At 40.9% G+C, this 26,299-nt stretch overlaps 6 protein-coding genes and 1 pseudogene across 10 annotated transcripts; 5 read left to right on the plus strand and 2 right to left on the minus strand.

Annotated features, from left to right (window-relative positions):
- The first annotated feature begins 1,237 nt into the window (after nt 1-1,237).
- On the plus strand, nt 1,238-3,223 carry LOC130393719 (granzyme G-like). Its single transcript, XM_056604432.1, has 5 exons — nt 1,238-1,348; nt 1,470-1,629; nt 1,726-1,831; nt 1,976-2,203; nt 2,368-3,223. Exons 1-5 carry the CDS (start codon nt 1,291-1,293, stop codon nt 2,518-2,520), a joined length of 705 nt encoding a protein of 234 aa, XP_056460407.1. The 5' UTR covers nt 1,238-1,290; the 3' UTR covers nt 2,521-3,223.
- Nucleotides 3,224-4,447: 1,224 nt separating this feature from the next.
- Nucleotides 4,448-6,671, plus strand: LOC130393720 (granzyme B(G,H)-like; annotated as a pseudogene).
- A 1,231-nt stretch (nt 6,672-7,902) lies between these two features.
- Nucleotides 7,903-10,056, plus strand: LOC130393716 (mast cell protease 1A-like). The gene is made up of 5 exons (XM_056604430.1): nt 7,903-8,003; nt 8,125-8,284; nt 8,541-8,673; nt 8,806-9,030; nt 9,195-10,056. The coding sequence occupies exons 1-5, from the start codon at nt 7,946-7,948 to the stop codon at nt 9,330-9,332; spliced, it is 714 nt and encodes a 237-aa protein (XP_056460405.1). The 5' UTR covers nt 7,903-7,945; the 3' UTR covers nt 9,333-10,056.
- A 68-nt stretch (nt 10,057-10,124) lies between these two features.
- LOC130393717 (mast cell protease 3-like) lies at nt 10,125-11,814 on the plus strand. Its single transcript, XM_056604431.1, has 5 exons — nt 10,125-10,293; nt 10,415-10,574; nt 10,840-10,972; nt 11,079-11,303; nt 11,391-11,814. Exons 1-5 carry the CDS (start codon nt 10,236-10,238, stop codon nt 11,526-11,528), a joined length of 714 nt encoding a protein of 237 aa, XP_056460406.1. The 5' UTR covers nt 10,125-10,235; the 3' UTR covers nt 11,529-11,814.
- A 546-nt stretch (nt 11,815-12,360) lies between these two features.
- On the plus strand, nt 12,361-14,312 carry LOC130393081 (mast cell protease 3-like). Its single transcript, XM_056603663.1, has 5 exons — nt 12,361-12,493; nt 12,602-12,761; nt 12,963-13,095; nt 13,197-13,415; nt 13,571-14,312. Exons 1-5 carry the CDS (start codon nt 12,436-12,438, stop codon nt 13,706-13,708), a joined length of 708 nt encoding a protein of 235 aa, XP_056459638.1. The 5' UTR covers nt 12,361-12,435; the 3' UTR covers nt 13,709-14,312.
- Nucleotides 14,313-14,465: 153 nt separating this feature from the next.
- LOC130393083 (cold-inducible RNA-binding protein-like) lies at nt 14,466-17,869 on the minus strand. Of its 3 annotated transcripts, XR_008897083.1 has the most exons (8): nt 17,767-17,869; nt 17,032-17,146; nt 16,822-16,928; nt 16,530-16,698; nt 16,381-16,429; nt 16,169-16,203; nt 15,691-15,802; nt 15,237-15,325 (listed from the first exon to the last, which is right to left on the minus strand). XR_008897083.1 is itself a non-coding variant. In XM_056603667.1 (7 exons), exons 2-7 carry the CDS (start codon nt 17,132-17,134, stop codon nt 15,306-15,308), a joined length of 483 nt encoding a protein of 160 aa, XP_056459642.1. In that variant the 5' UTR covers nt 17,135-17,146; nt 17,767-17,869; the 3' UTR covers nt 14,466-15,305. The 3 variants fall into 3 exon arrangements, 2 of the variants coding, with proteins under 2 accessions (XP_056459642.1, XP_056459641.1); XM_056603667.1 differs by lacking the exon at nt 15,691-15,802 and having other exon boundaries at nt 14,466-15,325; XM_056603666.1 differs by lacking the exon at nt 15,237-15,325 and having other exon boundaries at nt 15,332-15,802.
- Nucleotides 17,870-17,974: 105 nt separating this feature from the next.
- On the minus strand, nt 17,975-24,539 carry LOC130393082 (cold-inducible RNA-binding protein B-like). 3 transcript variants are annotated; one of them, XR_008897082.1, is made up of 8 exons: nt 24,419-24,537; nt 23,977-24,082; nt 23,684-23,790; nt 22,445-22,580; nt 22,082-22,271; nt 21,745-21,809; nt 18,944-19,038; nt 17,975-18,580 (listed from the first exon to the last, which is right to left on the minus strand). XR_008897082.1 is itself a non-coding variant. In XM_056603665.1 (7 exons), exons 2-7 carry the CDS (start codon nt 24,074-24,076, stop codon nt 21,399-21,401), a joined length of 591 nt encoding a protein of 196 aa, XP_056459640.1. In that variant the 5' UTR covers nt 24,077-24,082; nt 24,419-24,539; the 3' UTR covers nt 19,045-21,398. The 3 variants fall into 3 exon arrangements, 2 of the variants coding, with proteins under 2 accessions (XP_056459640.1, XP_056459639.1); XM_056603665.1 differs by lacking the exons at nt 17,975-18,580; nt 18,944-19,038 and adding an exon at nt 19,045-21,412 and having other exon boundaries at nt 22,466-22,580; nt 24,419-24,539; XM_056603664.1 differs by lacking the exons at nt 17,975-18,580; nt 18,944-19,038 and adding an exon at nt 19,045-21,412 and having other exon boundaries at nt 24,419-24,534.
- Nucleotides 24,540-26,299: the final 1,760 nt, after the last annotated feature.

Raw genomic sequence — 26,299 nt, forward strand, 5'->3', positions numbered from 1 at the left:
TTGAATACCGTTTATTAAATCCACCAGAAGTCAGAGTAACACGCAGACACACATTCACAGTCACACTCAATAGAGGGTCAATGACCCCCTCCATAACAGAGCTGTTTGCGCGCTATTTCTTCTGTAGAGCATTTTGTATCTCAAACCATCACTTTTGTTTAATATTGCTAATATTGTTTCCTTCCTTTTCTTATTTAATTCACATGTTATTTGCCCTTGGATTTATGATCCTTTCATGACAGTATTTCTATGGTTGCTGGCTAATCCCTCTCGTAGTCCCAACCCCCAGGCCGCTCATAAACACGAGGGGCTATAGGTGAGGGCTGGACCTCCCAGAACCATACCTGTTAGTCCAATCACGACCCTACGGATCCAGGGGAGAAGAGTCCAAAACATTTGGTCACGTTTTTATTTTCTTCTATTCCAACTGTGCATGGTTTCATTCACTTTAAATGTTTTGTTTTATTTCCAACTACCCCTTTAGTACCATTTATCTTTAATTCCGTGACAGCCCTGCAGTCATGAGCCTTTTCAATTCATATGATTGCCTGCTTGATATGTGTGGCAGCTTGTGTAGCAGAGGATGTCTCACCTGGCTGAGTTTGATTGGACTCTGGGGGTGGGTGAGGCTGCACACCTGTTGCACACACACTCAGGGAGAGATCTCCAGCATGGCAGTGGAGCACCCTTGCCATGTTCATCACATTCAAAACTTCAAATAAACCTGTTTCAGTGTGGCTGCCACCTAGGTTCCATGTAGCAGGGAAATTGCTACGATATGGAATGAGAATAATAATATGATGAAATAGAAATATATAAATTGAAATAGAAATAGTCATATTTTACATGCTTGTCTGAATGATCCTTCTCTACTTCATGAAGTCTGATATATTCTGCATACCTTTTTGGACGGCCTTGGCAAACTTTCACATTAACCTCCATGGACCCCAGTTCCTAACAAACCCTGCTGTCTATTAAACCTGATCATGTCAGATTGATGTCAGACCTCAGAATCCCAAGGACAGACTAAGAGACTCCTGAAAAGAGAACTATAACTTGGTATGAAGTGTTTTATCAAGGCTGTTTTTACTGCAGAGATATGACTGATATAAACATGTGTGTATGTGGGCAGGTGTGTACTATCGGGTTTCAAGATCAATTGAGCTGTGCTGAGAAATGATACTACATTCAAGGACATCCTGTTTCCTCTTTGACTTTAATAAGTTCCGGTGAAAGTAAGGCTTTAGTCAGTGGAGCAGCAGAACTCTTGCTGACACCACACTCATCACCATGGCGCTGCGCAGTACCTGGGTGGTCCTGATGCTGGTCCTTAGCCTTCGTGGTCAAGGTAAGAAGATCATTACTGTATTATTAGTTTGATTCATTCATTGAATCCATTTACAAAGAAGGTGGATACAGCCTGATGTGTGTGCATCCCCTTCATTTTGGGATGTTTTTTACTTCTCCAGTTCAAACGGGGAAAATCATCGGGGGACGCCCAGCAGTCGCTCATAGTAGACCCTACATGGTGCTTTTGGAAAGGGAACTGTGGAAAAACGAAACCAAATATTGTGACGGCTTCCTGATCAGCGATGAGTTTGTGGTGACAGCTGCTCACTGCGTGGCCCGGTGAGGTTCTTAACTGACTGATCTGCAGGACAACAACACCGTGCTGATTTGACCTATGGTTGCAACAATTGTAGAAATTATGCCTTTGTGTCCCAGTATCTATTACGTCTACGTAGGTCTTCACAAGTTCATCAATGATCAAACTCCGAAGGGTATTACAGTGAGACGAGCTATTCCACATGAGGACTTGATGTTACTGCAGGTAAGCTTATAGCATGTCACCTATGTTTGGTTGATCATGAATCCACCTTTACGTTATGTATGTACATTACGGTGACAATGCATTATTGTTTTGACATTAACCAGTCTACCCCCCCCCCCCCCCCCCCTCCCCCTTCTTCTCAAGTTAAGTGAGAAGGTGAACTTCAACGAAAATGTCAGACCGATTAATTTAGCAAGCCGAAGTGATCACCTGCTGCCTCGACGCTGTATAGTCTCTGTCTGGGGATTTACTAGCGAAGACAATCAGAATTTGGTCAGAGAACTGAGGGAAGTTAATTTGACACTTGCGAACGATACAAGCTGTCCTGAGCCCCATGCATTCTTCTCCCTTGGAGAAATAGGACCTTCACACGTGAGTGACAAAAATATTATTCATGTTTATTTATTGATAGTGGCCTACTTGTACGCGAGTCAAAAGTAGACCCAAAAGCAATCAGTGAAATACAATTATATTCAGTGTTTGCTTGTTCATTTACGAAACTGTTGAAACTGTAACCTTTTTATGTGTGATTACAGGTAGACTCTGGTGGTCCACTTGTTTGTGAAGGGGAAGTGGCGTACGGTGTTGTGTTGCATGGCAAACGGTCATGCCCCCCCTACAAATATAAAGTTTTCACTAAAATCCCAGACTATCTTGGTTGGATTGTAAGCCACCTGACGCAAAAGTGAATCCAGAATGTCATCGTTAATATGCTCATACTATGTGAACCATGTTGATGAATAAATGGTTGTTCCACAAACCACATTCCAAATTCCATATTGAATGAGAAAATAAAAAGGATCTAAAACTTATCAGGAAAGCATACATTATTTGTTTTTTGTGCATGTACATGTTTGTGTCTAGGCACTTTTTCTAAGGCATCCTTACCTAGTGAAGAATGTGTCCTACCTAAATAAAAACTCTGGATATTTTGACTTTCTTGATCAACTGATTTGAATAAGTTGGTTATCTTTAAGAAGAAACGGCTACCTCGCGTACATGCATTTGATGACCTTAACTTGTTTGCATGATAAAGACCAAAGAAATCAATTCATTCCCTCATGACATATTCAGCTATTTTCTGGATTTTACATAATAATCAAATAGCTGACATAGAAATCATTGAAATTATTAAATTCCTGTAGAATAGTTACGCTGCTTATGAGCCCCAAGCGCAGTGTCAAGGAACGTTTGAATCTGGCTTGGTTTAATATAAAAGGTATGTTTGCATGTGCAACATCAAATGTAATAAAACTAAATTGGATTGACACTAATAGACCTTAAATGTCCATAATGTTGGGTGAGGATAGTTGCCTATGAAACACGTAACCTGGAAAACAAAAAAAGCTAAAGGATGCAACTCATGACCAAGAAACATTTGTAAGGGATTTTATTTTGGAAATAAACAAAATGTAAGCTGCACAAAAAAAATTAAATTCTTGGATTTTTGAAACAAGTTCAGAGAAAAAACAGAACTAGCCGAAAAAAACAGTATGAGTAGGGCTTTGTATGAATTTACTGGACTACTAAGAAAAACGTCTTTAAAAGTGTTTTTATTTCCATATCCTCCTTGCACAGAATGTGCAAATAAGGACAGTGATGAATTCCCCTTCTATATTTCGCATGAACTATGCATGACCAACGTGTGAGTGGGCACGAGCCATGGAGACCAAACACTATAAAGTGACGCATAACTCGAAACGTGTTACTTTAAAATGAATTGAGGCATAACATAAAACATGTTCTCTTAAGATCAATTATAAAAATAATACTGCTTCATGGGTACTCCTCCAGGACTGCTCTATATCTATAGAATTGGTTTAATAGTTTAGAATAATATAATAAGAAATATTGATATTAATGCATTTTATATTCCATTTCTTTACTTTCCAATTTCTACTATTTTCCTTTATATTCATTTGACACATGATTTGAAAGATAAACTGACTGTACACCATCAACTGAACTAAAATTGGCTGGATAATGAACTGAAGATAAATACATACCACAATACTTTATTCCAATTGAAGATGCCTACACCAAATACGGTATAAGTAAAGACATGATAAGCTGGAATTAAAGTCTGCCACCTATACTGAGTACTAAGAACTACTTACTGTGAGAAATTGAATTGCTTGTCTGAATAACCCTCTTCTTCCTCATGGAGTCTGATGTATTCTGCATGCCTTCTGGAGGGCCATAACCTTCACATTCACTTCTATGGCCCCCAGTTTCTAACAAACCCTGCTGTCTATTAAATTGATCATGGCAGAATGATTTTATCTCCGAGTCCCAAGGACAGAGTTAGAGGCTCCTGAATAGAGAACTATAACTTGGTATAAAGAATTGCAAAAGGCTAGTTGTTACTGGAGAGATATGACAGAGGTAATTCATGACCATCTGAAGTTATTTTGAGCTGTGATTTCTTCTAATTCAAGTCACTAGGCAAAAGAAGACATGTATACCATGAATGAAGATTAATACTACTTCATGTAAAATGAAGTGGCCATGCCCTTACAGGGATTGTGTTGCCAGCGAAGTTCACCCAATCTCGTTCAATCACATCCTGTTTCCACTTCACTCACTTTAATAAGTTCCAGTGAAAGTAAGGCTATTGTCAGTGGAGCAGCAGAACTCTTGCTGACACCACACTCATCACCATGGCGCTGCACAATACCTGGGTGGTCCTGATGCTGGTCCTTAGCCTTCGGGGTCAAGGTAAGAAGATCATTACTGTATCAGTAGTTTGATTCATTCATTGAATCCATTTACAAAGAAGGTGGATGCAGCCTGATGTGTGTACATCCCTTTCATTTTGGGATCTTTTTTACTTCTCCAGTTCAAACAGGGAAAATCATCGGGGGACGCCCAGCTGTCCCTCATAGTAGACCCTACATGGTGCTTTTGGAAATGATAATGTGGAATGACGAAACCAGCTTTTGTGACGGCTTCCTGATCAGCAATGAGTTTGTGGTGACAGCTGCTCACTGCCAGGCCCGGTGAGGTTCTTGACTGATCCGCAGGACAACAACACCGTGCTGATTTCAGCTATGGTTGCATAAGAACAGCCTGTTCCACTGTAGTCAAGGAACTGTTTCTTAGCATTTGGTCTCCCTCAAAGTAATCAGCCCAATGTATAGATATGCTACTGGGACCTAGAAGGGCCTAAGCAACAGTAGGATTCACCGAAGTTAGCAGTTGTTTATTTTGACTTTTTAATTAGATTTCGTAATCAGGTTATGTGCCTGTATTTGCATAGCCCAATGTCTAATACAATTTGTTAACAAATGAATCAATTATACCTTTGTGTCCCAGTATCACTAACGTCCACTTAGGTCTTCACAAGCTGATCCCTCGTCCAACTCGGAAGAGTATTCCAGTGAGACGAGCAATTCCACATAAGGAGTTCAATAACAATACAGGATACAACGACTTGATGTTACTGCAGGTAAGCATATAGCATGTCACTTATGTTTGGTTGATCATGAATTCACCTTTATGTTATGTATGTACATTACGGTGACAATGCATTATTGTTTTGACTCTAACAAGTCTGCCCCCCCCCCCCCCCCCCCCCCCCCGCCCCTTCTTCTCAAGTTAATGGAGAAGGTGAACTTCACTGAAAATGTCAGACCGATTAATTTAGCAAGCCGAAGTGATCACCTGCCTCAACGCTGTATACTCTCTGGCTGGGGATTCACTAAAGAATATCAGGCATTGGCCAGCGAGCTGATGGAAGTTAATTTGACACTTGCGAAGGATACAAGCTGTCCTGAGCCCCATGCATTCTTCTCCCTTGGAGAAATAGGACCTTCACATGTGAGTGACAAAAATATTTCGCATGTTTATTTATTGATACTGGCCTACTTGTACGCAAGTCAAAATTAGATCCAAAAGCAAGCAATGAAATAAAATTATATTCAATGTTTGCTTGTTCATTTACGAAACTGTTGAAACTGTAACCTTTTTATGTGTGATTTCAGGGAGACTCTGGTGGTCCACTTGTTTGTGAAGGGGAAGTGGCGTACGGTGTTGTGTCACGTGGCAATCAATCATGCCCCCCCTACAAATATAGCGTTTTTATTAAAATCCCAGACTATCTTGGTTGGATTGTAAGCCACCTGACGCAAAAGTGAATCCAGAATGTCATCGTTAATATGCTCATACTATGTGAACCATGTTGATGAATAAATGGTTGTTGCACAAACCGCATTCCAAATTCCACATTGAATGAGAAAATAAAAAGGATCTAAAACTTATCAGGAAAGCATACATTATTTGTTTTTTGTGCATGTACATGTTTGTGTCTAGGCACTTTTTCTAAGGAATCCTTACCTAGTGAAGAATGTGTCATACCTAAATAAAAACTCTGGATATTTAGACTTTCTTGATCAACTGATTTGAATAAGTTGGTTATCTTTAAGAAGAAACGGTTACCTCGCGTACATGCGTTTGATGACCTTAACTTGTTTGCATGATAAAGACCAAAGAAATCAATTCATTCACTCATGACATATTCAGCTATTTTCTGGATTTTACATAATAATCAAATAGCTGACATAGAAATCATTGAAATTATTAAATTCCTGTAGAATAGTTACGCTGCTTATGAGCCCCAAGCGCAGTGTCAAGGAACGTTTGAATCTGGCTTGGTTTAATATAAAAGGTATGTTTGCATGTGCAACATCAAATGTAATAAAACGAAATTGGATTGACACTAATAGACCTTAAATGTCCATAATTTTGGGTGAGGATAGTTGCCTATGAAACACGTAACCTGGAAAACAAAAAAAGCTAAAGGATGCAACTCATGACCAAGAAACATTTGTAAGGGATTTTATTTTGGAAATAAACAAAATGTAAGCTGCACAAAAAAAATTAAATTCTTGGATTTTTGAAACAAGTTCAGAGAAAAAACAGAACTAGCCGAAAAACACAGTAAACCAATTAAGTAGGGCTTTGTATGAATTTACTGGACTACTAAGAAAAACGTCTTTAAAAGTGTTTTTATTTCCATATCCTCCTTGCACAGAATGTGCAAATAAGGACAGTGATGAATTCCCCTTCTATATTTCGCATGAACTATGCATGACCAACGTGTGAGTGGGCACGAGCCATGGAGACCAAACACTATAAAGTGACGCATAACTCGAAACGTGTTACTTTAAAATTAATTGAGCCATAACATAAAACATGTTCTCTTAAGATCAATTATAAAAATAAGACTGCTTCAATGGTACTCCTCCAGGACGGCTCTATATCTATAGAATTGGTTTAATAGTTTAGAATAATATAATAAGAAATATTGATATTAATGCATTTTATATTCCATTTCTTTACTTTCCAATTCCTACTATTTTCCTTTATATTCATTTGACACATGATTTGAAAGATAAACTGACTGTACACCATCAACTGAACTAAAATTGGCTGGATAATGAACTGAAGATAAATACATACCACAATACTTTATTCCAATTGAAGATGCCTACACCAAATACGGTATAAGTAAAGACATGATAAGCTGGAATTAAAGTCTGCAACCTATACTGAGTACTACGAACTACTTACTTTGAGAAATTGAATGGCTTGTCTGAATAACCCTCTTCTTCCTCATGGAGTCTGATGTATTCTGCATGCCTTCTGGAGGGCCATAACCTTCACATTAACTTCTATGGCCCCCAGTTTCTAACAAACCCTGCTGTCTATTAAATTGATCATGGCAGAATGATTTTATCTCCGAGTCCCAAAGACAGACTTAGAGGCTCCTGAATAGAGAACTATAACTTGGTATAAAGAATTGCAAAAGGCCAGTTGTTACTGGAGAGATATGACAGAGGTAATTCATGACCATCTGAAGTTATTTTGAGCTGTGATTTCTTCTAATTCAAGTCGCTAGGCAAAAGAAGACATGTATTCCATGAATGAAGATTAATACTACTTCATGTAAAATGAAGTGGCCATGCCCTTACAGGGATTGTGTTGTCAGCGAAGTTCACACAATCTCATTCAATCACATCCTGTTTCCACATCACTCACTTTAATAAGTTCCAGTGAAAGTAAGGCTATTGTCAGTGGAGCAGCAGAACTCTTGCTGACACCACACTCATCACCATGGCGCTGCACAATACCTGGGTGGTCCTGATGCTGGTCCTTAGCCTTCGTGGTCAAGGTAAGAAGATCATTACTGTATTAGTAGTTTGATTCATTCATTGAATCCATTTACAAAGAAGGTGGATACAGCCTGATGTGTGTACATCCCCTTCATTTTGGGATCTTTTTTACTTCTCCAGTTCAAACAGGGAAAATCATCGGGGGACGCAAAGCTGACCCTCATAGTAGACCCTACATGGTGCTTTTGGAAATGAAAACTTTGCAGGGAACCATCATATATTGTGACGGCTTCCTGATCAGCGATCAGTTTGTGGTTACAGCTGCTCACTGCCAGGCCTGGTGAGGTTCTTGACTGATCCGCAGGACAACAACACCGTGCTGATTTCAGCTATGGTTCCACAAGTACAACAGGAACTTACAATCCAGGAGATAACTTGCATTATTCATTACTCAAAAGCTGTATTCATTCAATAACATGTGTCATTGGCCTATATCTGCATACGTTCAACTGCAGGTTTTATAGAGCTTTTAGTTACGATCGCCATGTCTAAGACAATTTGTTAACAATTGTATGAATTAAACCTTTGTGTCCCAGTATCTATAACGTCTATGTAGGTCTTCATAAGTTCAAGAATGATCAAACTCCGAAGGCCATTCAAGTGAGTCAAGCAATTCCACATGAGGACTACAATGAAAAACCAATATTGAACGACTTAATGCTACTGCAGGTAAGCATATAGCATGAATGTTAGGTTGATCATGAATCCACCTTTACGTTAAAGAAATTATACATTATAGTGCCAATGCATTCTTGTTTTCACACTAACAAGTACATCCCCCCCCCCCCCTTTCTTCTGAAGTTAAGTGAGAAGGTAAACATCACAGAGCATGTCAGACCGATTAATTTAGCAAGCCGAGTTGATCATCTGCCTCAACGCTGTATAGTCTCGGGCTGGGGATTTAGCGAAGAGAATCTGAACGAAATGGCCAGCGAGCTGAGGGAAGTTAATGTTACCCTTGTGAAGCATACACTCCCTGCTGAGCGCCATGTTTACTCCTCCCTTGGAGAAAGCGGACCTTCCCATGTAAGTGACAATATAATTATTCACATAATTTGTATTCATATCTGGCTACTGTTACACGAGTCAAAAGTAGACCCAAAAGCAAATAGCTATGTACAATTATATGTTAGTGTTTCTTCAGAATCTGTTGGAGCAGTATGCAGTAACCTCTTTATGTGTGATTACAGGGAGACTCTGGCGGTCCACTTGTTTGTGAAGGTGAAGTGGCATACGGTGTTGTGTCAGGCGGCACAGAGAAATTCAAACTGTACACTAAAATCCCGGACTATCTTGATTGGATTTTATGCCACATGATGAAAAAGTGACACCAGAATGTCATCGTTAATTTGTCGTGCTTTGTGAACCTTGTTGATGAATAAATCGCTGTTCCACACACCTGTCCTGATTCTCTCACCTCATGGAATGGGACACGTTGTGGGAGAAAATGAAAAGGAACTAAAACTTAGCAGAATAGCATGCATTCTTTGTTTTCGTGTGAGTGTAAATGTTTGTGTACTTTTTCTAATGCATCTAAACCTGGTTGAAACGAAGTCATCCCTGTTTAAAACTTGAATAACTTCACATTCTTGATCCACTGAATGATAAATTGTTTAAAAATTAAATTAGACTGCCACCTTGTGTACATGCATTGGATGAACTTACTTATTTAGATTAACAACGACCAAATAAATCAATTCTTTCCAGCATGAGATATTTTGCTAATTTATGGATTTTATATTATAATCCAATAACTGACAGAGATGACTGATCATGCCAGAATGATGTTACCTCAGAATCCCTTGGACAGACTTAGAGGCTCCTGAATATAGAAATATATCTTGTTATGAAGAATTGCAAAAGCCAGTTGTTACTGGAGAGATATGACAGAGGTAAATCATGAGTGACGTGTGTGGCTGTGTGTGTGTGTGTGTGTGTGTGTGTGTGTGTGTGTGTGTGTGTGTGTGTGTATAGCAGACCACTATACAGGTTTTTCTTAAACTGAAGTTAGTTTGAGCTGAGATTAAAGGACTAAGATTTGATGTGGCTTCTTGTCTAATACAGAAAGAAAAAGGGGCCATGTACTCACATGGATGGTGTTTTTAGTGTTGTTCAAACAATCACAATCGACCACATCCTATTTCCTCTTCTCTGACTTTAATAAGTTCAAGTGAAAGTAAGGCTATTGTCAGTGGAGCAGCAGAACTCTTGCTGACACCACACTCATCACCATGGCGCTGCACAATACCTGGGTGGTCCTGATGCTGGTCCTTAGCCTTCGTGGTCAAGGTAAGATGATCATTACTGTATTAGTAGTTTGATTCATTCATTGAATCCATTTACAAAGAAGGTGGATACAGCCTGATGTGTGTACATCCCCTTAATCTTGGGATGTTTCTTACTTCTCCAGTTCAAACAGGGAAAATCATCGGGGGACGCCCAGCTGTCCCTCATAGTAGACCCTACATGGTGCTTTTGGAAATGACAATGTGGAATGACAAAACCAGCTTTTGTGACGGCTTCCTGATCAGCAATGAGTTTGTGGTGACAGCTGCTCACTGCCAGGCCCGGTGAGGTTCTTGACTGATCCGCAGGACAACAACACCGTGCTGATTTCAGCTATGGTTCCACAAGTACAACAGGAACTTACAATCCAGGAGATAACTTGCATTATTCATTACTCAAAAGCTGTATTCATTCAATAACATGTGTCGTTGGCCTATATCTGCACTATACGTTCAACTACAGGTTTTATAGAGCTTTTAGTTACGATCGCCATGTCTAATAGGCCTACAATTTGTAAACAATTGTATGAATTAAACCTTTGTGTCCCAGTATCTATAACGTCTATGTAGGTCTTCATAAGTTCAAGAATGATCAAACTCCGAAGGCCATTCAAGTGAAGCGAGATATTCCACATGAGGACTACGATGATATAAAAAAGATTAACGACTTGATGTTACTGCAGGTAAGCATGAATCCACCTTTATGTTATGTATGTACATTATAGTGCGAATGCATTCTTGTTTTGACGCTAACCAGTACAACCCCCCCTCCCCCCCTTTCTTCTCAAGTTATGTGAGAAGGTAAACTTCACAGAGCATGTCGGTCCGATTCATTTAGCACACCGAGGTGATCATCTGCCTCAACGCTGTATAGTCTCGGGCTGGGGATCTACTAGTGAAGAGAATCAGGACAGAGCCAGCGAGCTGAGGGAAGTTAATGTTACCCTTGTGAATCGTACACTCTCTGCTGAGCGCCATGCATACTTCTCCCGTGGAGAAATCGGACCTTCACCAGTAAGTGACAATATAATTATTCCCATGTTTTTTTATTCTTATCTGGCTAATCTGTTGAAAGTGTAACCTCTTCATGTGTGATTACAGGGAGACTCTGGCGGTCCACTTGTTTGTGAATGTGAAGTGGCGTACGGTGTTGTGTCATGCGGAAGAAAGGACATAAAAGTGTACACCAAAATCCCAGACTATCTTGATTGGATTGAACGCCACATAAGGAAAAAGTGACTCCAGAATGTCATCGTTAATTTGCTCGTGCTTTGTGAACTATGTTGATGAATAAATCGCTGTTCCCCACACCTGTCCTGTCTTCTCACCACACGGAATGGGATACGTAACGTTGAAGGAGAAAATGAAAAGGAACTAAAACTTAGCAAAATAGCATACATTCTTTGTTTTCGTGTGTGTGTGCGTGTAAATCTTTGTGTGCATGTACTTTTTCTGATGCATCTAAATCTAGTTGAAACAAAGTCAACCCTGTTTAAAACTTGAATAACTTTACATTCTTGATAAAGTGATTGATTAATTGTTTACAATTAAATAAGACATGGTGTACATGCATTCGATGAACTTACTTTTTTTTTATTAAGAACGACCAAAAAAATTCTTCCCATACGAGATATTTTGGTAATTTATAGATTTTATATTATAATCCAATAACTGACAGAGATGACTGATCATGTCAGAATGATGTTACCTCAGAATCCCAAGGACAGACTTAGAGGTTCCTGAATAGAGAAATATAACTTGTTATGAAGAATTGCAAAAGCCAGTTGTTACTGGAGAGATATGACAGAGGTAAATCATGAGTGACGTGTGTGGCTGTGTGTGTGTTTGCGTGCATTTGTGTGTGTGTGTGTGTGTGTGTTTGTGTATAGCAGACCACTATGCAGGTTTTTCTTAAACTGCAGTTAGTTTGAGCTGAGATTAAAGGTATAAGATTTGATGTGGCTTTTTGTCTTATTCAGAAAGGCAGAGTGGCCATGTACTCAGAGGGATGGTGTTTTCATTGTTGTTCAAACAATCACATTCGACCACATCCTGTTTCCTCTTCTCTGACTTTAATAAGTTCCAGTGAAAGTAAGGCTATTGTCAGTGGAGCAGCAGAACTCTTTCTGACACCACACTCATCACCATGGCGCTGCACAATACCTGGGTGGTCCTGATGCTGGTCCTTAGCCTTCGTGGTCAAGGTAAGAAGATCATTACTGTATTAGTAGTTTGATTCATTCATTGAATCCATTTACAAAGAAGGTGGATACAGCATCCCCTTCATTTTGGGATATTTTTTACTTCTCCAGTTCAAGCAGGGAAAATCTTTGGGGGACGCAAAGCTGTCCCTCATAGTAGACCCTACATGGTGCTTTTGGAAACGAGAATGTGGAATGACGAAACCAGATTTTGTCAAGGCTTCCTGATCAGCAATCAGTTTGTGGTGACAGCTGCTGACTGCCAGGCCTGGTGAGGTTCTTGACTGATCCGCAGGACAAAAACACAGTGCTTATTTGAGCTATGGTTCCATAAGTACATCAGAAACGTACAATCCAAACGATAACTTGCAATATTCATTACTCAAAAGCTGTTTCATAGAGCTTTTAGTGAAGAGCACCATGTCCAATACAATTTGTCAACAAATGTATCAATTATAACTTTGTATCCCAGTATCTATAACGTCTATGTAGGTCTTGATAAGTTCAAGAATGATCAACCTCCGAAGGCCATTCAAGTGAGTCGAGCATTTCCACATGAGGACTTCAATAATGAAACAAAAATCAACAACTTGATGTTACTGCAGGTAAGCATAAATCCACCTTTATGTTATGTATGTAAATTATAGTGCCAATGCATTCTTGTTTTGACAGTAAATTCTCTCCCCTCCCCCCCTTTCTTCTCAAGTTAAGCGAGAAGGTAAACTTCACAGACCATGTCAGACGGATTAATTTAGCAAGCCAAGGTGATCATCTGCCTCAACGCTGTATAGTCTCTGGCTGGGAATTTAGCAGAAAAAAACAGATGGCCAGGAGGCTGAGGGAAGTTGAGGTCACACTTGTGAATCGTACACACCCTGCTGAGCTCCATGCATACTTCTCCCTTGGAAGAATTGGACCTTCAATGGTGAGTGACCAAAAATGTATTCTCATGTTTTCTTTATTTATATAGGCCTACTTGTGAGTCAAAAGTAGACCCAAAAGCAATTAGAAGCCAAATGAACTGAAACACTGAATTCAAACTATATTTCAGTATGCAGTAATCTCTTTGTGTGATTACAGGGAGACTCTGGTGGTCCACTTGTTTGTGAAGGTGAAGTGGCGTACGGTGTTGTGTCAGGCGGCACAAAGTGCTTAAAAGTGTACACTAAAATCCCAGACTATCTTGGTTGGATTGAAGGCCACATGAGGAAAAAGTGAATCCAGATTGTCATCGTTAATATGCTCATGCTTTGTTAACCATGTTGATGAATAAATCGGTTTCACAAAGCTGTTGTTTTTCATCAAATGGGACACATTTATGGAGAGAATAAAATAAAAATGAACATCTAGCTTACCAGAATAGCATACATTTGTTAATGTGCGTGTACAGGTTTTGGTACCCCGCTCCCCCAATGAGCCGGGTTCCAGGTACGAATGACACGTTAAGCGTGGGTTAAGCCGCACTCGGCATTTTTTGCATACATCTCATGTTCCTTCCAAATGTCAGTCCTCGTGCTCCATTTAAAGTGTCTTCCTGGCTATCCAGCCAGGCGTCTCCCATCTCGCTGATTGGGGTTCAACGGGTGCTCTCCGTCGCCGGCTGGTGGATGACGGTAGTATTTTCCGTCCAGGATGAAACCTCGGGTCCGTCCGGACCGAGGTTTTAAGGGGCTGGACGCCACAATGTGTCTATGCACCTTTTCTAAAGCACCTATAATATAACTATCATCCGACCCCAATATACAATTTGGGATATCTTGAACTAAATAAGCTGGTTAAAATTAAGAAAACACTGCCACCTGGTGTTTATACGTTTAATGAATTTATTTTGAATTTATTTAATAATCCCATCAACAAAATTTTTGCACGATTTCATTCCTTGCACAATCTTATTTCCAGTAAAGGACCTTGCAGGCCCTAACGTTTTCATTAGGGTAGTTGTACATGAAACACAACTTGGGAAAACCAAAAAAATGCTAAAGCAAGAAACGGATGACAAAGAAACATTTAAAAGGGATTTTATTTTGGAAAAATAAACAAAATGTAAGCATGCACAAAAAAATGCATTGATGAGAACATTAAAACTCGTGTACTTTCCAGACGAGTCAAGAAGTAACAGAACTAACCAAGAAGGACAGTGACCAAATTAACCAGTGCAAGAACTTACTGGACTATTAAGAAAATAAAAAAAAAGTCTTTAAGAGCGTATTTATTTCCTCGTCCTCTTGTATTCCCTTGCACAGAAAGTGCAAACAAGGACAGTGATGTATTCCCCTTCTTCATTAGGGAGACCATTGGCACTACGAAAACCACCTAACAGATGACAATTCTTCAGCCGAGATATATTCCCTCCACTCCAAGGCTCTCGTCTCTGCCTGAACCAATGTGTGACTGGGCCCGGGCCATGGGAGACCAAACGCTATAAAGTGACGCATAACTCAAAACTCATGTTCTTTTTAATATAAATTGAGGCATAACATAAAACGTGTTCTATTAAGATCAATTAGAAAAATGAGACTGCCTGATGGGAACAAAAAGAAGAAAAAAAAAAGTTATAAAAACTTGGAGAAGGACCTGTGAGGACGGCTCGACGTGGGAGCCAACCTTCCCCTGAACTCATCCAGGACTGCTCTTTATCTATGGAATTGGTTTCGTTTTTTTCTTTCGGCGATGCGCTAGAACGGAATTTCCAGCTAGGTCCGCTGTCATTCAAATGGGGGTTGCAGGCGAGAAAGGGTTGGGGGGGTGGGGGGGGAGCGGGCGGGAGGGGGCGAACATGGGTGTTGCCTAGGAGACCGACACCCACTTAGCTGAGCTACCAACCACCATCGTCACCTGGGAAGAAGTCAAAGACAAGGCAGGTTAGTAGCGATCCAGGAAAGCTCTAAAAGAGGACGCACAACCGAAATGATGACTGGCTAAAGTCAAACCAAAAATAAGCAACGTTTCTTATCGGTTGGACAGACAAGTCAACTGTTTTCATGACTGCCTTCTGATTCAAAGCAACTTAAAGAGGTTAGATATTACCACAAAGGCTTCGGGTAAAAGATTAAAAATATTCTGTGAGCAGCATAGTTCGAAAATTCTCTCCTGACAAAGTTTTACCATGTGGCTCGCCATGTTTAACATTACCATCGTAAGGAACCCTGGGTATTGGGTAACTCAACACGGCCGGTCGCTGCAGACTGCAGACAGCCTACCTTAGCACCCACTCAGCAGTAGTGCTAAACTGGACCGTCAACATATTGTTTCTTCCAACAAATTTCAACTACAGGTGGCCTCAGTGGGCGTCAGTGACCACAGCACCGAATCCTGTTCAAAGAAAAAAAAAAGCCCTTTGATTAATGAGGTTCCAAGCCAGGGCCAGAGGAAGGAGTCCGTCCAGATAAAGCTATGCTACTTTGGGGCGATCTGATTCACAAAAAAGGTAACTGACTACATCTTCAGCAACAACACATCTAGTAGTTGACCTCTGCATTGTTCATTTACTGTGCCGCCAAGGCCAAAAAGCTAAACGTTTAAAACGTTGGACCCTCTCTTTAGTGGAAAGATAACTTAAAATATCCTGCATGCAGTCGACAGCTTACAGGGGGGGGTTTAAATCACTCCCATGTCCGATATTGGTGGCTTTCTGATACAAAGCTTCACCAGAGCTACTATTTAGTTCTCTGTACATACCTCCTGAGCATTCACCGTATCCGCCACCTTGTGCTCTGAGAAAAGAACGAGAATTTGCCGTTGAGAATTCATCAACTTCCCTCATTTCCGACACAATGAAAACAAGATGACCTACTGCCCATTTAGAGAACTAGGCATCCTCTGAGCTGCAGGACCTAGAAGGCCACCTGTCTCTGGGGAAGTAGCCACCACCTCCACCACTGTTGACATACCTTCCACCACCTCCACCACCACTGTAGCTTCTGTCTCCACCACCACTGCCTACAATGAAATAATACAACTGTATGTGAGAATACTGGACGGGATTTGCCAAAACAACATGTAGGGTTTGGTAGATTCCACCGTGGGTAATCGTCCTTACCATACGAGAATCCACGTCCACGTCCTCCTCCGCCACCACGTCCCCCCCTGTAGCCGCCGCCGTCGCCACCGCCGCCGCCGCCGCTGTTGCCTCCCCTGTATCCGCCGGAACGACTTCCACCACCGGAGTTTCCGGCTTGATCCACGCGAATCGGCCTACCGTCCAGGGACTACGGAGTAGCAAAAAAATAAAAAAACAAATTGAATACAGGGCAGTGCGGTTCCGTTTCACAAATTCCATTTTAACGGGTATATCTTCCAAACGTTTCTTGGGTCAATCGGAGGCGTCTTACCTTTCCATTCATGGCGATCATAGCATCCTTAGCATCTTCGGGATTCTCAAAGGTGATAAAGCCGAAGCCTCTGGACCTCTGCGTCTCCCTGTGCTTGATGATAACAACTGGACCAGAAGAGAGGGATCAAAGTTAAAACTCCTGTCATGATTAAAACGCACAATCAAGCGGGTTATTTATTGTTGTACGAGTCATACGTGCAGTACTTGCCTTCACTGATGGGACCATATTTGGAAAATACGTCTTCGAGTGACTGTTCAGTTGTGTCAAAACTGATACCACCGACAAATAGCTTCCCTTCGTCTGACGACATGGCGAGTTCTGCCTGCGGGGGGAGACAGAATACGAGGGGGGACCGAGTTAATGAGCAGGCGGAGATGCTTCCCCCATCCGTAAGGCCCGGATCCAGGCCCCTTTGTTCCTGCGTGTGCTGCGTCTCCAGAGGAGAACCCAGTACGCATCCACAGGCCCCACGTCAAGCATAATCCGCGGATGCCCGCTCGACCCACAAGCGATCGCAAACCCTGGCTTATTGTACATTATTTCAGGTTGTAACGTTATACTATCTGCCTTGCGCAAGTTTAGCTGCTTCGTGAATAGGTCAACGCTAAAAATATTTTTTTCCGATCTATATAAGGATACATGTGATCCATTGCTTAATTCAAAGTATGATGCAATTAATTACACACCCAACTCCCCGTATTCAATTTAAGTGAAATAATAGCAGAAGTCACGAGGTAGCCGCTACACATAGCACAATGATACGGATACAGGGATGCTACGCCGTATCATGGATGCTAACGATCAAGGCCTTTGATTAATTTCCCCTACGCTATAAATCCACTGCGCAAGGCCAACGCATAACGGCTGGTATACGTTAAAACAGCATCAATAGTAATTATAAAAAGAAAAGCCGCCACAATTGAGGCTGTTAAGATGCATTACCGTTAAATTCTGCGGAGATCGGTAGCGGGCAACCTGAGGCAAGAACGAGCAGACACTAAAAGGACCTGCACCGGGTGTAGCCACGCCCAGTTTTCCTCACTAAAAGGACCCGCACCGGGTGAAGCCACGCCCAGTTATCCTCTCAAACACGCAAACACCGAGGCGTTTGAATTAATGTCGGCTCATTTAAATGGACAACAGGAAGTGGTCACCCTCCATCTGAGATACCGTTACGTTGGTGTTATTATACATCAACAAGACGAATACGTTCGTCAGTAATTACGAATCGCCGTGAGTGGATATGTTACATACATTATGTCTATAAAGGTATAAGATATCCGTGGTATATATAAATATAAAGATGCAAGAACAGCTTCAGAAAACGTTTTATTTTGTCAAATTAAATGAAATGACATTAAATGATCACAATAATTATTGTCAAAACAAGCGTTAACCACATACTGTGTGACAAAGTGCTAAACCTACGTTTACCCCGTCAGTTAAGTCACAGTGGTCGTTAAATAAATGACAGGTGTCCGGCTCAGTATTTTATGGTTTTGCAATTATAAAGCCAGCAAAATGCTAATAATGCATTGGTCCAGGGAGAATCACGTTCAACACATATGTATACATTCGGGCTGCATTAAAATCACAAAGTTTTGATCCTTTGCTTCGTCTAGCGTCTCTGCCTTACTATTCCCCTGGAATAGCGCAGAGATCCTCAGTTTGGGCAGGATGCAGAATGACCCGGGCCACGCATTGGGCCGACGTCATTACGTTGGCCCCGCGTCGACGATGGATGCAAATGGCAACTCTGGAAAACAGAAGAGCAGTGATTTATGTTTACACTAAACACTAAACAGTCAGAAGAAAAAACCTGATTCAAAACCCAGTGTTATTCATACAGTCATTTATGAATCTTCTTTGCATGCATTGTACCATTATCTTTTTTGAATGCCTGTAAATTTATAACTCCTGATTGTATAGATCGAAAGGATTATATCCTCAGTTTACATTATGTATTTACTGCTCTTACAAGAAAAAAGGAAAAAAAAAAACATGATTTTCTAGAATCATGCTGGGAATAACATGGGCAAGATGACCTACTGCCCATTTAGAGAACTAGGTATCCTCAGAGCTGTGCCTCAAGAGGCACAGATTAAAACATTGTACCAACCTTTTTCTATGACCCAAATGGAGGAAAGGCAAAGTCACAGTGGCTACCCAGCGGACATGGAGACATCATCATCGTCTTCTACAAGGACATTCAACCTTAATGGATGGACAGGAAAACAAAATCAATATCAAGCCCTCCAGTAGTTTAGCGGCAGTTATGCAGTTGCGCCGACACACACACACGCACAAACAAGTCAATTTAACAGAGCAATGGTATAGTTATAATTAACCACCCTTTAAGCCCTTTACCACAAATGAGAAATTGCAGTCTCAATGGTAGACAATGTATGCACAATGGGGGATCCGTCTATTTCCTATGACACATTTTCTCTTAGAAATACTTTAGTAGGCTTCGGGGATTTTGGGAGAACTCGTGGGTAAACAGCCTTTGACGTCGGATTATTTAATTCCCCAAAGGTCCTTTTTTTTTTTTACGAGAAATACTCCGAAAGCCAGGATGTGCTACTGGATGAAATTCATCTTTTGGAAGTAGTCCAGGCCAAGCCTTAGCAACGGCTGAGAGTCCCATTGCATCGTGGTCAAAGTGGTAGACAGTCTAAGATGGGACATCAACATGATAACTGTTTGAGGGATGTGAACAGGAGAGCAAAAAATGTTACCTCACTTTACTGGCACTATCTCCAATTATGAACTAGCCAAGTGAGCAGCGTTCACCAGAGACAGGAGGACTCATGTGTCGGTAGGCCCAACACTTCATTCTCCAAGGACTTTGTTGATTTCCAAAACGATAGCGGCCAGAGATCTTGGGTGTAATGAAGCATTATGACAGAACCAGAAACAGCAGCAGCAGGAGGACAGCAGGAGTACATTTCAGTTCCTCGTCCGTCTCATCCTAGAAGCCCACCCCTTCATATCCAGGCTGGTGTAAGCAGACGTATAATAATTTAAATTAAAAAAAAATCCAGACACGTTGTCCCTAGCAGCTACATAGAGCCCACCCCTCATGCTGAAAGCCACATGTCTGTACTAACTGTATTCAGTGAATTCTAAATCAGATTCCTAGGTTGTTTTAAACTGGCTTCTTTTTCGGAGGAAATCAGGAATCAGAGAATTTTCCACGGGTAGTTTTAATAGGGCCTAATAAGGCCAGAAGAGACAATAAAAAAAGTACTGATACACAAACAGAGCACATTTCTCAATGATCAGCCCAAACTGCAGCCAATTGTGACGGGATTCCTCAGGATGTCATTATATATATTGCAGCGACTTCTTTCTTTTAAATAAAAAAAAGGGGCTAGAAAGCGCAGCTGTCCTGATACATTTGCAATTTCGGGTTGTAGCATTTCCAGAGTCATCCAGAATATTTTGTATCATGTCCATCCCTACAATTTGAAACCGCCATTGCCTCCTTTATTTATTTTTGTTGTCAAAAGGATGGGGTTGTGTATTTCTCATTTCACCAAGTTCATATTCTCTGTTGACACAATCGGTGCAAATTTTTTAAATAAAGTTTTTCCAAAGCCAAAAATCTGACTCATGGATAAGTAAATATAAATAACTTGTTTTCAATAGTTTATTTTCTAAAACTTTTAAATGGCAAAATCTGTTGGGCGTTTTCAAATGCTAGCCAGGCAAGCATATACACCCAGCACCGGGTAGTGTAGTATGAACATACCCAAATGAGAGCATGAGGAAATGCCAAATCATCGGTTAAGGGTTGGTTTTGAGGAAAGAAAATAATGCTCCAAAAAAAATGTATTTAAAATATAAGGCCAAGTTGAGCAATAGGCCACTCCTCCACCATCTAGCCCCTTTAACAAGTTAGGTAACAGGTCATCTAAATGAGTAATAAAATAAAATCATGCAAAGAAACCAGGGCCCATATCGAATAAATGTTCTCAAAAATGGTAGGAGGGGCAGAGCTGAAGACGTTGGCAAAGACCATGACGGCATATCCACAGCATGTCAAGCTTCACAAACATGTCTTATTGTGTTTGAATAATCATTTCGAGTTGAATATTTTTTGCTGTTGGCAGCAAAAGCGCTGATGACATTTTTGCACTCGAACCGAATGTTTTTGCGGCCGTCATTATTCGCAGATAGAGAATTGGATGTAGAAGCTGTCAGGTTGTGTGGAACAGCAGAGATCTCACCTAGTGATTAAGCACAGAAGCTACTCGGCAATTCTGTAGGCAACTCTAGATCCTCAGTATGGTTACTTAAACGAGGGAGGAAGTATGAGATCATGAATGGAGCATAACTAGTGGCGCTTTAGTCTACGGTAGTGCCAGCGGAGTTGTAGAGCACACAAAAACCCCAAAAATAAACACTCAAACAAGGGATTTAAGATACAAGGCCAAGTAACCATATTTCACAAAAAGAATAACCACTGCCTCCCCCCAAAAAGCGAAAAAAAAAAAAAGGTCTTGGAAATCTTTAGAAAAAAACTGTGCAGGTTGGTGATGGTCTTGAAATCAGGAAGATTTTTTGTGTTTTTACTCGTTTGAGGCTGAGGACGAGAAGTAGGCACAAGTGTAAAGACACTCAAGCATCATTTGGACAACATCACATCACTTGGGATTTTCACATGGGAAAGGGGAGAGTTGACATGACATCAGGCAATGCTAGTCTGTAGGGGGGCTTTTTTTGTTGCAGAGAATCTGAACGCAGAAAGGGACGTGCCACTACTCAGGTTCTAAGACGGGCATGGCTGAGAAGAGCTCGACTGTCCTCGGTTCACTTATGCAGACAGGAAGGGGCTTTCCACAGGGGTGTTACGGAGATGGGCGCTTTTCGACGTTAACGTGACTAGTTCCTAAGTTATATCAGTATGCTACTCACCATAGCTGTCATAGCCGTCCCTGTAGGATCCAGAGCGCTGCTCTCCTCCATAGCTGGTCTGACTCCTGAAACATCAGAGGGACGTGTTAGAACACAGGCTCATCAGCCCTTCAGTTGACGGATGTCAGATAGCCAGTAAAATTAACAAAGGGGTCTAGAACCATGATTTAAATTATTATTCTTTTTTTTTTACATTAACCTGTGGTAAAGATCTCCAAGTGCAATATAACCATGGGAGGAGTTATTTTGCTTATCCAAAGTTGACCCCCCCCCCCCCCCCCAAAAACTAGAAATAGTGATAGAGAACAGACAGACAGTCTGTGAGTTCCGTTCCTACCTGTTGTCCCGGTTGTATCCGGCATTGTATCCACCACCACCACGGCTGTTGCCGCCACTCCGGTATCCGCCGTAACTTCTCTCTTCATCGCCATAGTTTCTATTCCCACCAAAGCCTCCTTCTCTACTGTTACTTCTATCTCCATAACTTCTATCTTGGTAGGACCTCTGCCCGTACCCTCCGAAATCCCCTAATGAAACATGAAGAAGAGAACACATGAAGGAACCCTTTGTACACACATGGAACCTCAAAGTCATTAGCACAGCTTTGAAGCGCATGCCACAAAACAAAAGCATTTACACCAAAAAAGGGCATGACTTAAAGCAAATGTGAAAGGAACCACATTGCGGTGCCAGCCCTTACCTTCCATATAATCACTCCCACCTCGTCTACCCCCTCTGAAGAACCCCCCCCGGGGTCCAGAGCCACGGAACGAGCCTCCTGAACGACCACTAGGCTTCCCGGCCTCATCCACACGGATCTGCTTACCGTCAACAACCTGCAATGAAACATAAAATAACAAAAAAAAAAAAGAGGAGAATTTGTGGGGCTTTCAGCAAGCAATTTCAAGTTATGGCTTAACGTTAAATTGTATACTCGTCAGTGGCTTCTTTCATGACAATTAATTACATTAATTAATACACTAATATGTATGTATGAGCATGAACATGACACCCATATTCAGCGCATAGAAACGTTATGCCATAGGCTACTAGTAGGTTTCAGTTGCAAGCTGCAAATGTGGCGCATGCCTAAACATTTGTATTGAATGTACCTTTCAATGTTTTTTTTATTCACAGGATTATTATGGACATTAATTACTTTTCGAAAAACAATGACCGCTGAAGTTGACAAAGAGTCCTTGGAGCGAGTAGACAAAAACTATACTATAGAATATAAACTGGAGAAGAATTCGACAAAGCATTATCAGCATGCGTAAGTAAGTAAACAAATATCCCCCCTATCAGAAGTCCCTCCCTCTCTCTTGTAACTGAAATGGATATCGTCCACGCTGGAAGTCCAATCATCTTTCCCCACTAACACTAACTCCGAGCAACTGTTTCCGGCTGTTCAGCCTGCTGACAATGTTATATCTAAGCAGCCATTCAGCTGCCACATTCCATCCCTAAATAAAAACGTTCTACCAGAAGGACTTCAATCTTCTACCTAATCTGAGTCTTCTATCCCTCTTTTGTCAACTCTCAAATCTTACTTACAAGACACACACACACACACACACACGGTCTTGGCAAATACAGGTCAAGAATCCAGGCACATCACAGTTACAGATCCGGGTTAAGGAGTAAACACGCTTTTTTCACTCTAGAGTTGGCTTTATATAAACAGTCCTGCAGCCATGTTGGTAAATAAAAAATTATTACATTCAGTTGCAGGCTTTTCAATGCATGAACATGCTCTGACAAGTAACCGGTTTTTGTCAAATACAGGTCAAGAATGCAGGCAAACCACTTAACTATAATGCTGTAACATATTCAGGAACAAACCAACAACACTACAGTTGGCTTTATATGGACACAAATAACCTCGTTAGTATCCGACTGGAAATATGATGAAACATTGCATGAAAGAAGAATAACCTACCTTCCCATCCATAGCAGTCATTGCGTCTTTAGCATCTGTGGGGTTTTCAAACGTCACAAAGCCAAATCCCCTCGATTTGTTTGTCTCTCGGTCCCTCACAACGTCAGCTGTGAAGGTATGACAAGACAAGATTAGTCGTCTGCCGTTTTCAAGATGACCTTCATTTACAGTCGATGTCAACGTTATTGACACCTCACCCTGATGCCTCTGACAGCCACAGTTTATGAAACAAACATTTTTCAACATTAATTCGGAAGGGCAATAATGGAACAGTGACTCCAGATTCAGCATACCTTTCAAAACGTGTCCGTACTTGCAGAAGGCGTCCTTGAGGCTGGTCTCGTCCGTGTCGAAGCACAGCCCCCCAATGAACAGCTTCCCCTCGTCAGCCATGTTGAGCTGCACACACCGACAATAAAGTTGTTTACCAGGGACAGTTCAGCCTTTAAACTGTCAGCCAAAGAGCACACGTCGACAACACAGCACCTGATCCTTCAGCTCACCGGGATATTACAATACGGATGACTGACAGACTCACACTGGAACCACAGTTTTAAACTTGCAGGACCATTTGAGGCTCCCGACAGGAGCAGCGGCCGTCGTTTAGACGAGCAGCGTAAATTCAGAAATGCTAAGGAAATCCGGTGTTGCCAATAATGTCAGTCACTGCAACCTGCAGCCTTAATGTCACTAAATCCATACGAATATAAATGTACAACGTGCATGAACGTATACCTTATATATCCACTGCTTGAAGAGCGTTCCGTGCTTCGCAATTGTCTTCAGACCTGCCAAATGCGAATGAGCCTAAAATGGCCACCCCTCCTCCGAGCGCTCCTGACAGCGATCCGCTCCCTTCTTCTACGGAGAGCGCTCCCTTTTTTGGACAAACCGGTTTAACGGTGGTTTACCGCCGCCACGCATTCCAGAAGGGTATTAAACATGTCTACGCTCTCATCTGCTTATCAGATGCAGGGGGCGACATCTGAAGCCTTTTGTATAATTTGTAAATACATATTTATTATACATATATATATATATATATATATATATATATATATATATATATATATATATATATATATATATATATATATATTTATTTATTTATTTATTTATTTATTTGCATGTATATATATATTTGTATTTATTTATTTGCATGTAGGCCTATACATTTTCCTTTTCCTTTTACTTATTAGTAGATCCACTTTGTTATTGACTTTGTTATTGATAACGTTTTCTCCAGTTGGGGCTGATTTGACGCTAACTATTGAATAGTAAAAAAAAAAGAAAATGTTTATATTTCACACACATCATAGGCTATAGCCCATGATGTATCTATAGCCCATACATTGTATTTATGCAAACATTTTTTACCGTCAAATCACCCCAACAGGAAAAAGCTTATAGGTCTACATGTCAATAACAAAGTGGGTCAGAAATTCGTCCAACTGCCATCAGCTGCTGGAGAACGTAAGTTCAACCATGTAGGCTATAATAAGAGCAGCAAACCCTCTTTCGTAAGGGCCCGGGGCTAAACTTTATACTTCCTTGCAACACTTGGAGACACGTAACCGGTTTTGGCAAATACAGCTCAAGAATGCAGACAAACCACTTTTATTCAAATGCAGTTTCAGATCCGGGTAAAGGAGTACACAAACCACTCCATATTAGCTTTATTTTTCACAAATAATATCGTGTGTATTTGAATGGAATTTCTAATTTCTTTCTCATTTCATGCAAGAAGTAGTATACTTTGTTATAGACATGTGTAACGTTTGTCCAGTTGGGGGTGATTTGACGAAAAGTATTAAATAGTAATAAAAAAATGTATACACAAATATATATGTATTTATATATTTTTTGGTAATACTAACTCTCAAATTACCCCAAAAGGAAAATATTTATACATGTCAATAAGAAAGTGGGTCTACTAATAAGTAAATGAAAAGAAAAAATCGATTCGTCGAACGGCCATCAGCTGTTTGACAACGTAAGCACCACGCCTCCAACATTCTTGTAATAAGAGCACCCTATATCGTATCGCAAAACTACTTCATTGCTCCACTTGGGGACAGTGTTGCTTTATACAACCAACAACTAGGCCGATCATATTGGCCTATTGCCTGTATAAAGTCATAGTTTACGATTGTGTCATTGAGAAGTCATTCTTATTAAAAAATCCGTCCATGTTCTCCATAGGTGTCCTGTACCTTATCCTCACCTTGTGAGGCGTATCAATTAATTGATACACGTCAATCAAATGAAGCAAATACATAAATCAAAGGTTCTTCCATGCCTTTCTTTAATGAGATTACATCCTTATAATTTTGTATTATGTCATACGATTTATATTATTATTTTTATGTTATTAATTTAATGAAATAACATGAAAGAGGGGTGGAGACTTTGACTGCAGGCTTTTCCATGTGAGGAGGTGCTTGTAGTGGTGTCTCCGTGGAGGGGCCTATCGACAGCAGCGTACAAGTGTTTTGTCCTGCTCTTGACTCTCTGGCGCTTTGATGTTGATTGCTATTCCAGAGCTGTATCTGTGCAGAGGCACTGGCACTCAGAGTGCTCCGCCGCTCCGATGTGTTACAGCTTGGCTGTGGATGT

Source organism: Gadus chalcogrammus, chromosome 12 (assembly GCF_026213295.1).
Source record: "Gadus chalcogrammus isolate NIFS_2021 chromosome 12, NIFS_Gcha_1.0, whole genome shotgun sequence".
NCBI classification, from domain to species: Eukaryota; Metazoa; Chordata; class Actinopteri; order Gadiformes; family Gadidae; genus Gadus; species Gadus chalcogrammus.

Coding starts and splice junctions, on each gene's coding strand:
- LOC130393719 (XM_056604432.1), top strand. CDS start 1,291: ATGGCGCTGCGCAGTACCTGGGTGGTCCTGATGCTGGTCCTTAGCCTT. Junction 1,349..1,469: donor CCTTAGCCTTCGTGGTCAAG/GTAAGAAGATCA, acceptor TTACTTCTCCAG/TTCAAACGGGGAAAATCATC. Junction 1,630..1,725: donor GCTGCTCACTGCGTGGCCCG/GTGAGGTTCTTA, acceptor TTTGTGTCCCAG/TATCTATTACGTCTACGTAG.
- LOC130393716 (XM_056604430.1), top strand. CDS start 7,946: ATGGCGCTGCACAATACCTGGGTGGTCCTGATGCTGGTCCTTAGCCTT. Junction 8,285..8,540: donor GCTGCTCACTGCCAGGCCTG/GTGAGGTTCTTG, acceptor TTTGTGTCCCAG/TATCTATAACGTCTATGTAG. Junction 9,031..9,194: donor GAGAAAGCGGACCTTCCCAT/GTAAGTGACAAT, acceptor GTGTGATTACAG/GGAGACTCTGGCGGTCCACT.
- LOC130393717 (XM_056604431.1), top strand. CDS start 10,236: ATGGCGCTGCACAATACCTGGGTGGTCCTGATGCTGGTCCTTAGCCTT. Junction 10,575..10,839: donor GCTGCTCACTGCCAGGCCCG/GTGAGGTTCTTG, acceptor TTTGTGTCCCAG/TATCTATAACGTCTATGTAG. Junction 10,973..11,078: donor ACGACTTGATGTTACTGCAG/GTAAGCATGAAT, acceptor TTTCTTCTCAAG/TTATGTGAGAAGGTAAACTT.
- LOC130393081 (XM_056603663.1), top strand. CDS start 12,436: ATGGCGCTGCACAATACCTGGGTGGTCCTGATGCTGGTCCTTAGCCTT. Junction 12,762..12,962: donor GCTGCTGACTGCCAGGCCTG/GTGAGGTTCTTG, acceptor TTTGTATCCCAG/TATCTATAACGTCTATGTAG. Junction 13,416..13,570: donor GAAGAATTGGACCTTCAATG/GTGAGTGACCAA, acceptor GTGTGATTACAG/GGAGACTCTGGTGGTCCACT.
- LOC130393083 (XM_056603666.1), bottom strand. CDS start 17,134: ATGTCGTCAGACGAAGGGAAGCTATTTGTCGGTGGTATCAGTTTTGAC. Junction 16,430..16,529: donor TGGACGTGGATTCTCGTATG/GTAAGGACGATT, acceptor ATTTCATTGTAG/GCAGTGGTGGTGGAGACAGA. Junction 16,204..16,380: donor GGTGGTGGAGGTGGTGGAAG/GTATGTCAACAG, acceptor TTCTTTTCTCAG/AGCACAAGGTGGCGGATACG.
- LOC130393082 (XM_056603664.1), bottom strand. CDS start 24,076: ATGGCTGACGAGGGGAAGCTGTTCATTGGGGGGCTGTGCTTCGACACG. Junction 23,791..23,976: donor GTACGGACACGTTTTGAAAG/GTATGCTGAATC, acceptor ATACCTTCACAG/CTGACGTTGTGAGGGACCGA. Junction 22,272..22,444: donor TGGGAGTGATTATATGGAAG/GTAAGGGCTGGC, acceptor ATGTTTCATTAG/GGGATTTCGGAGGGTACGGG.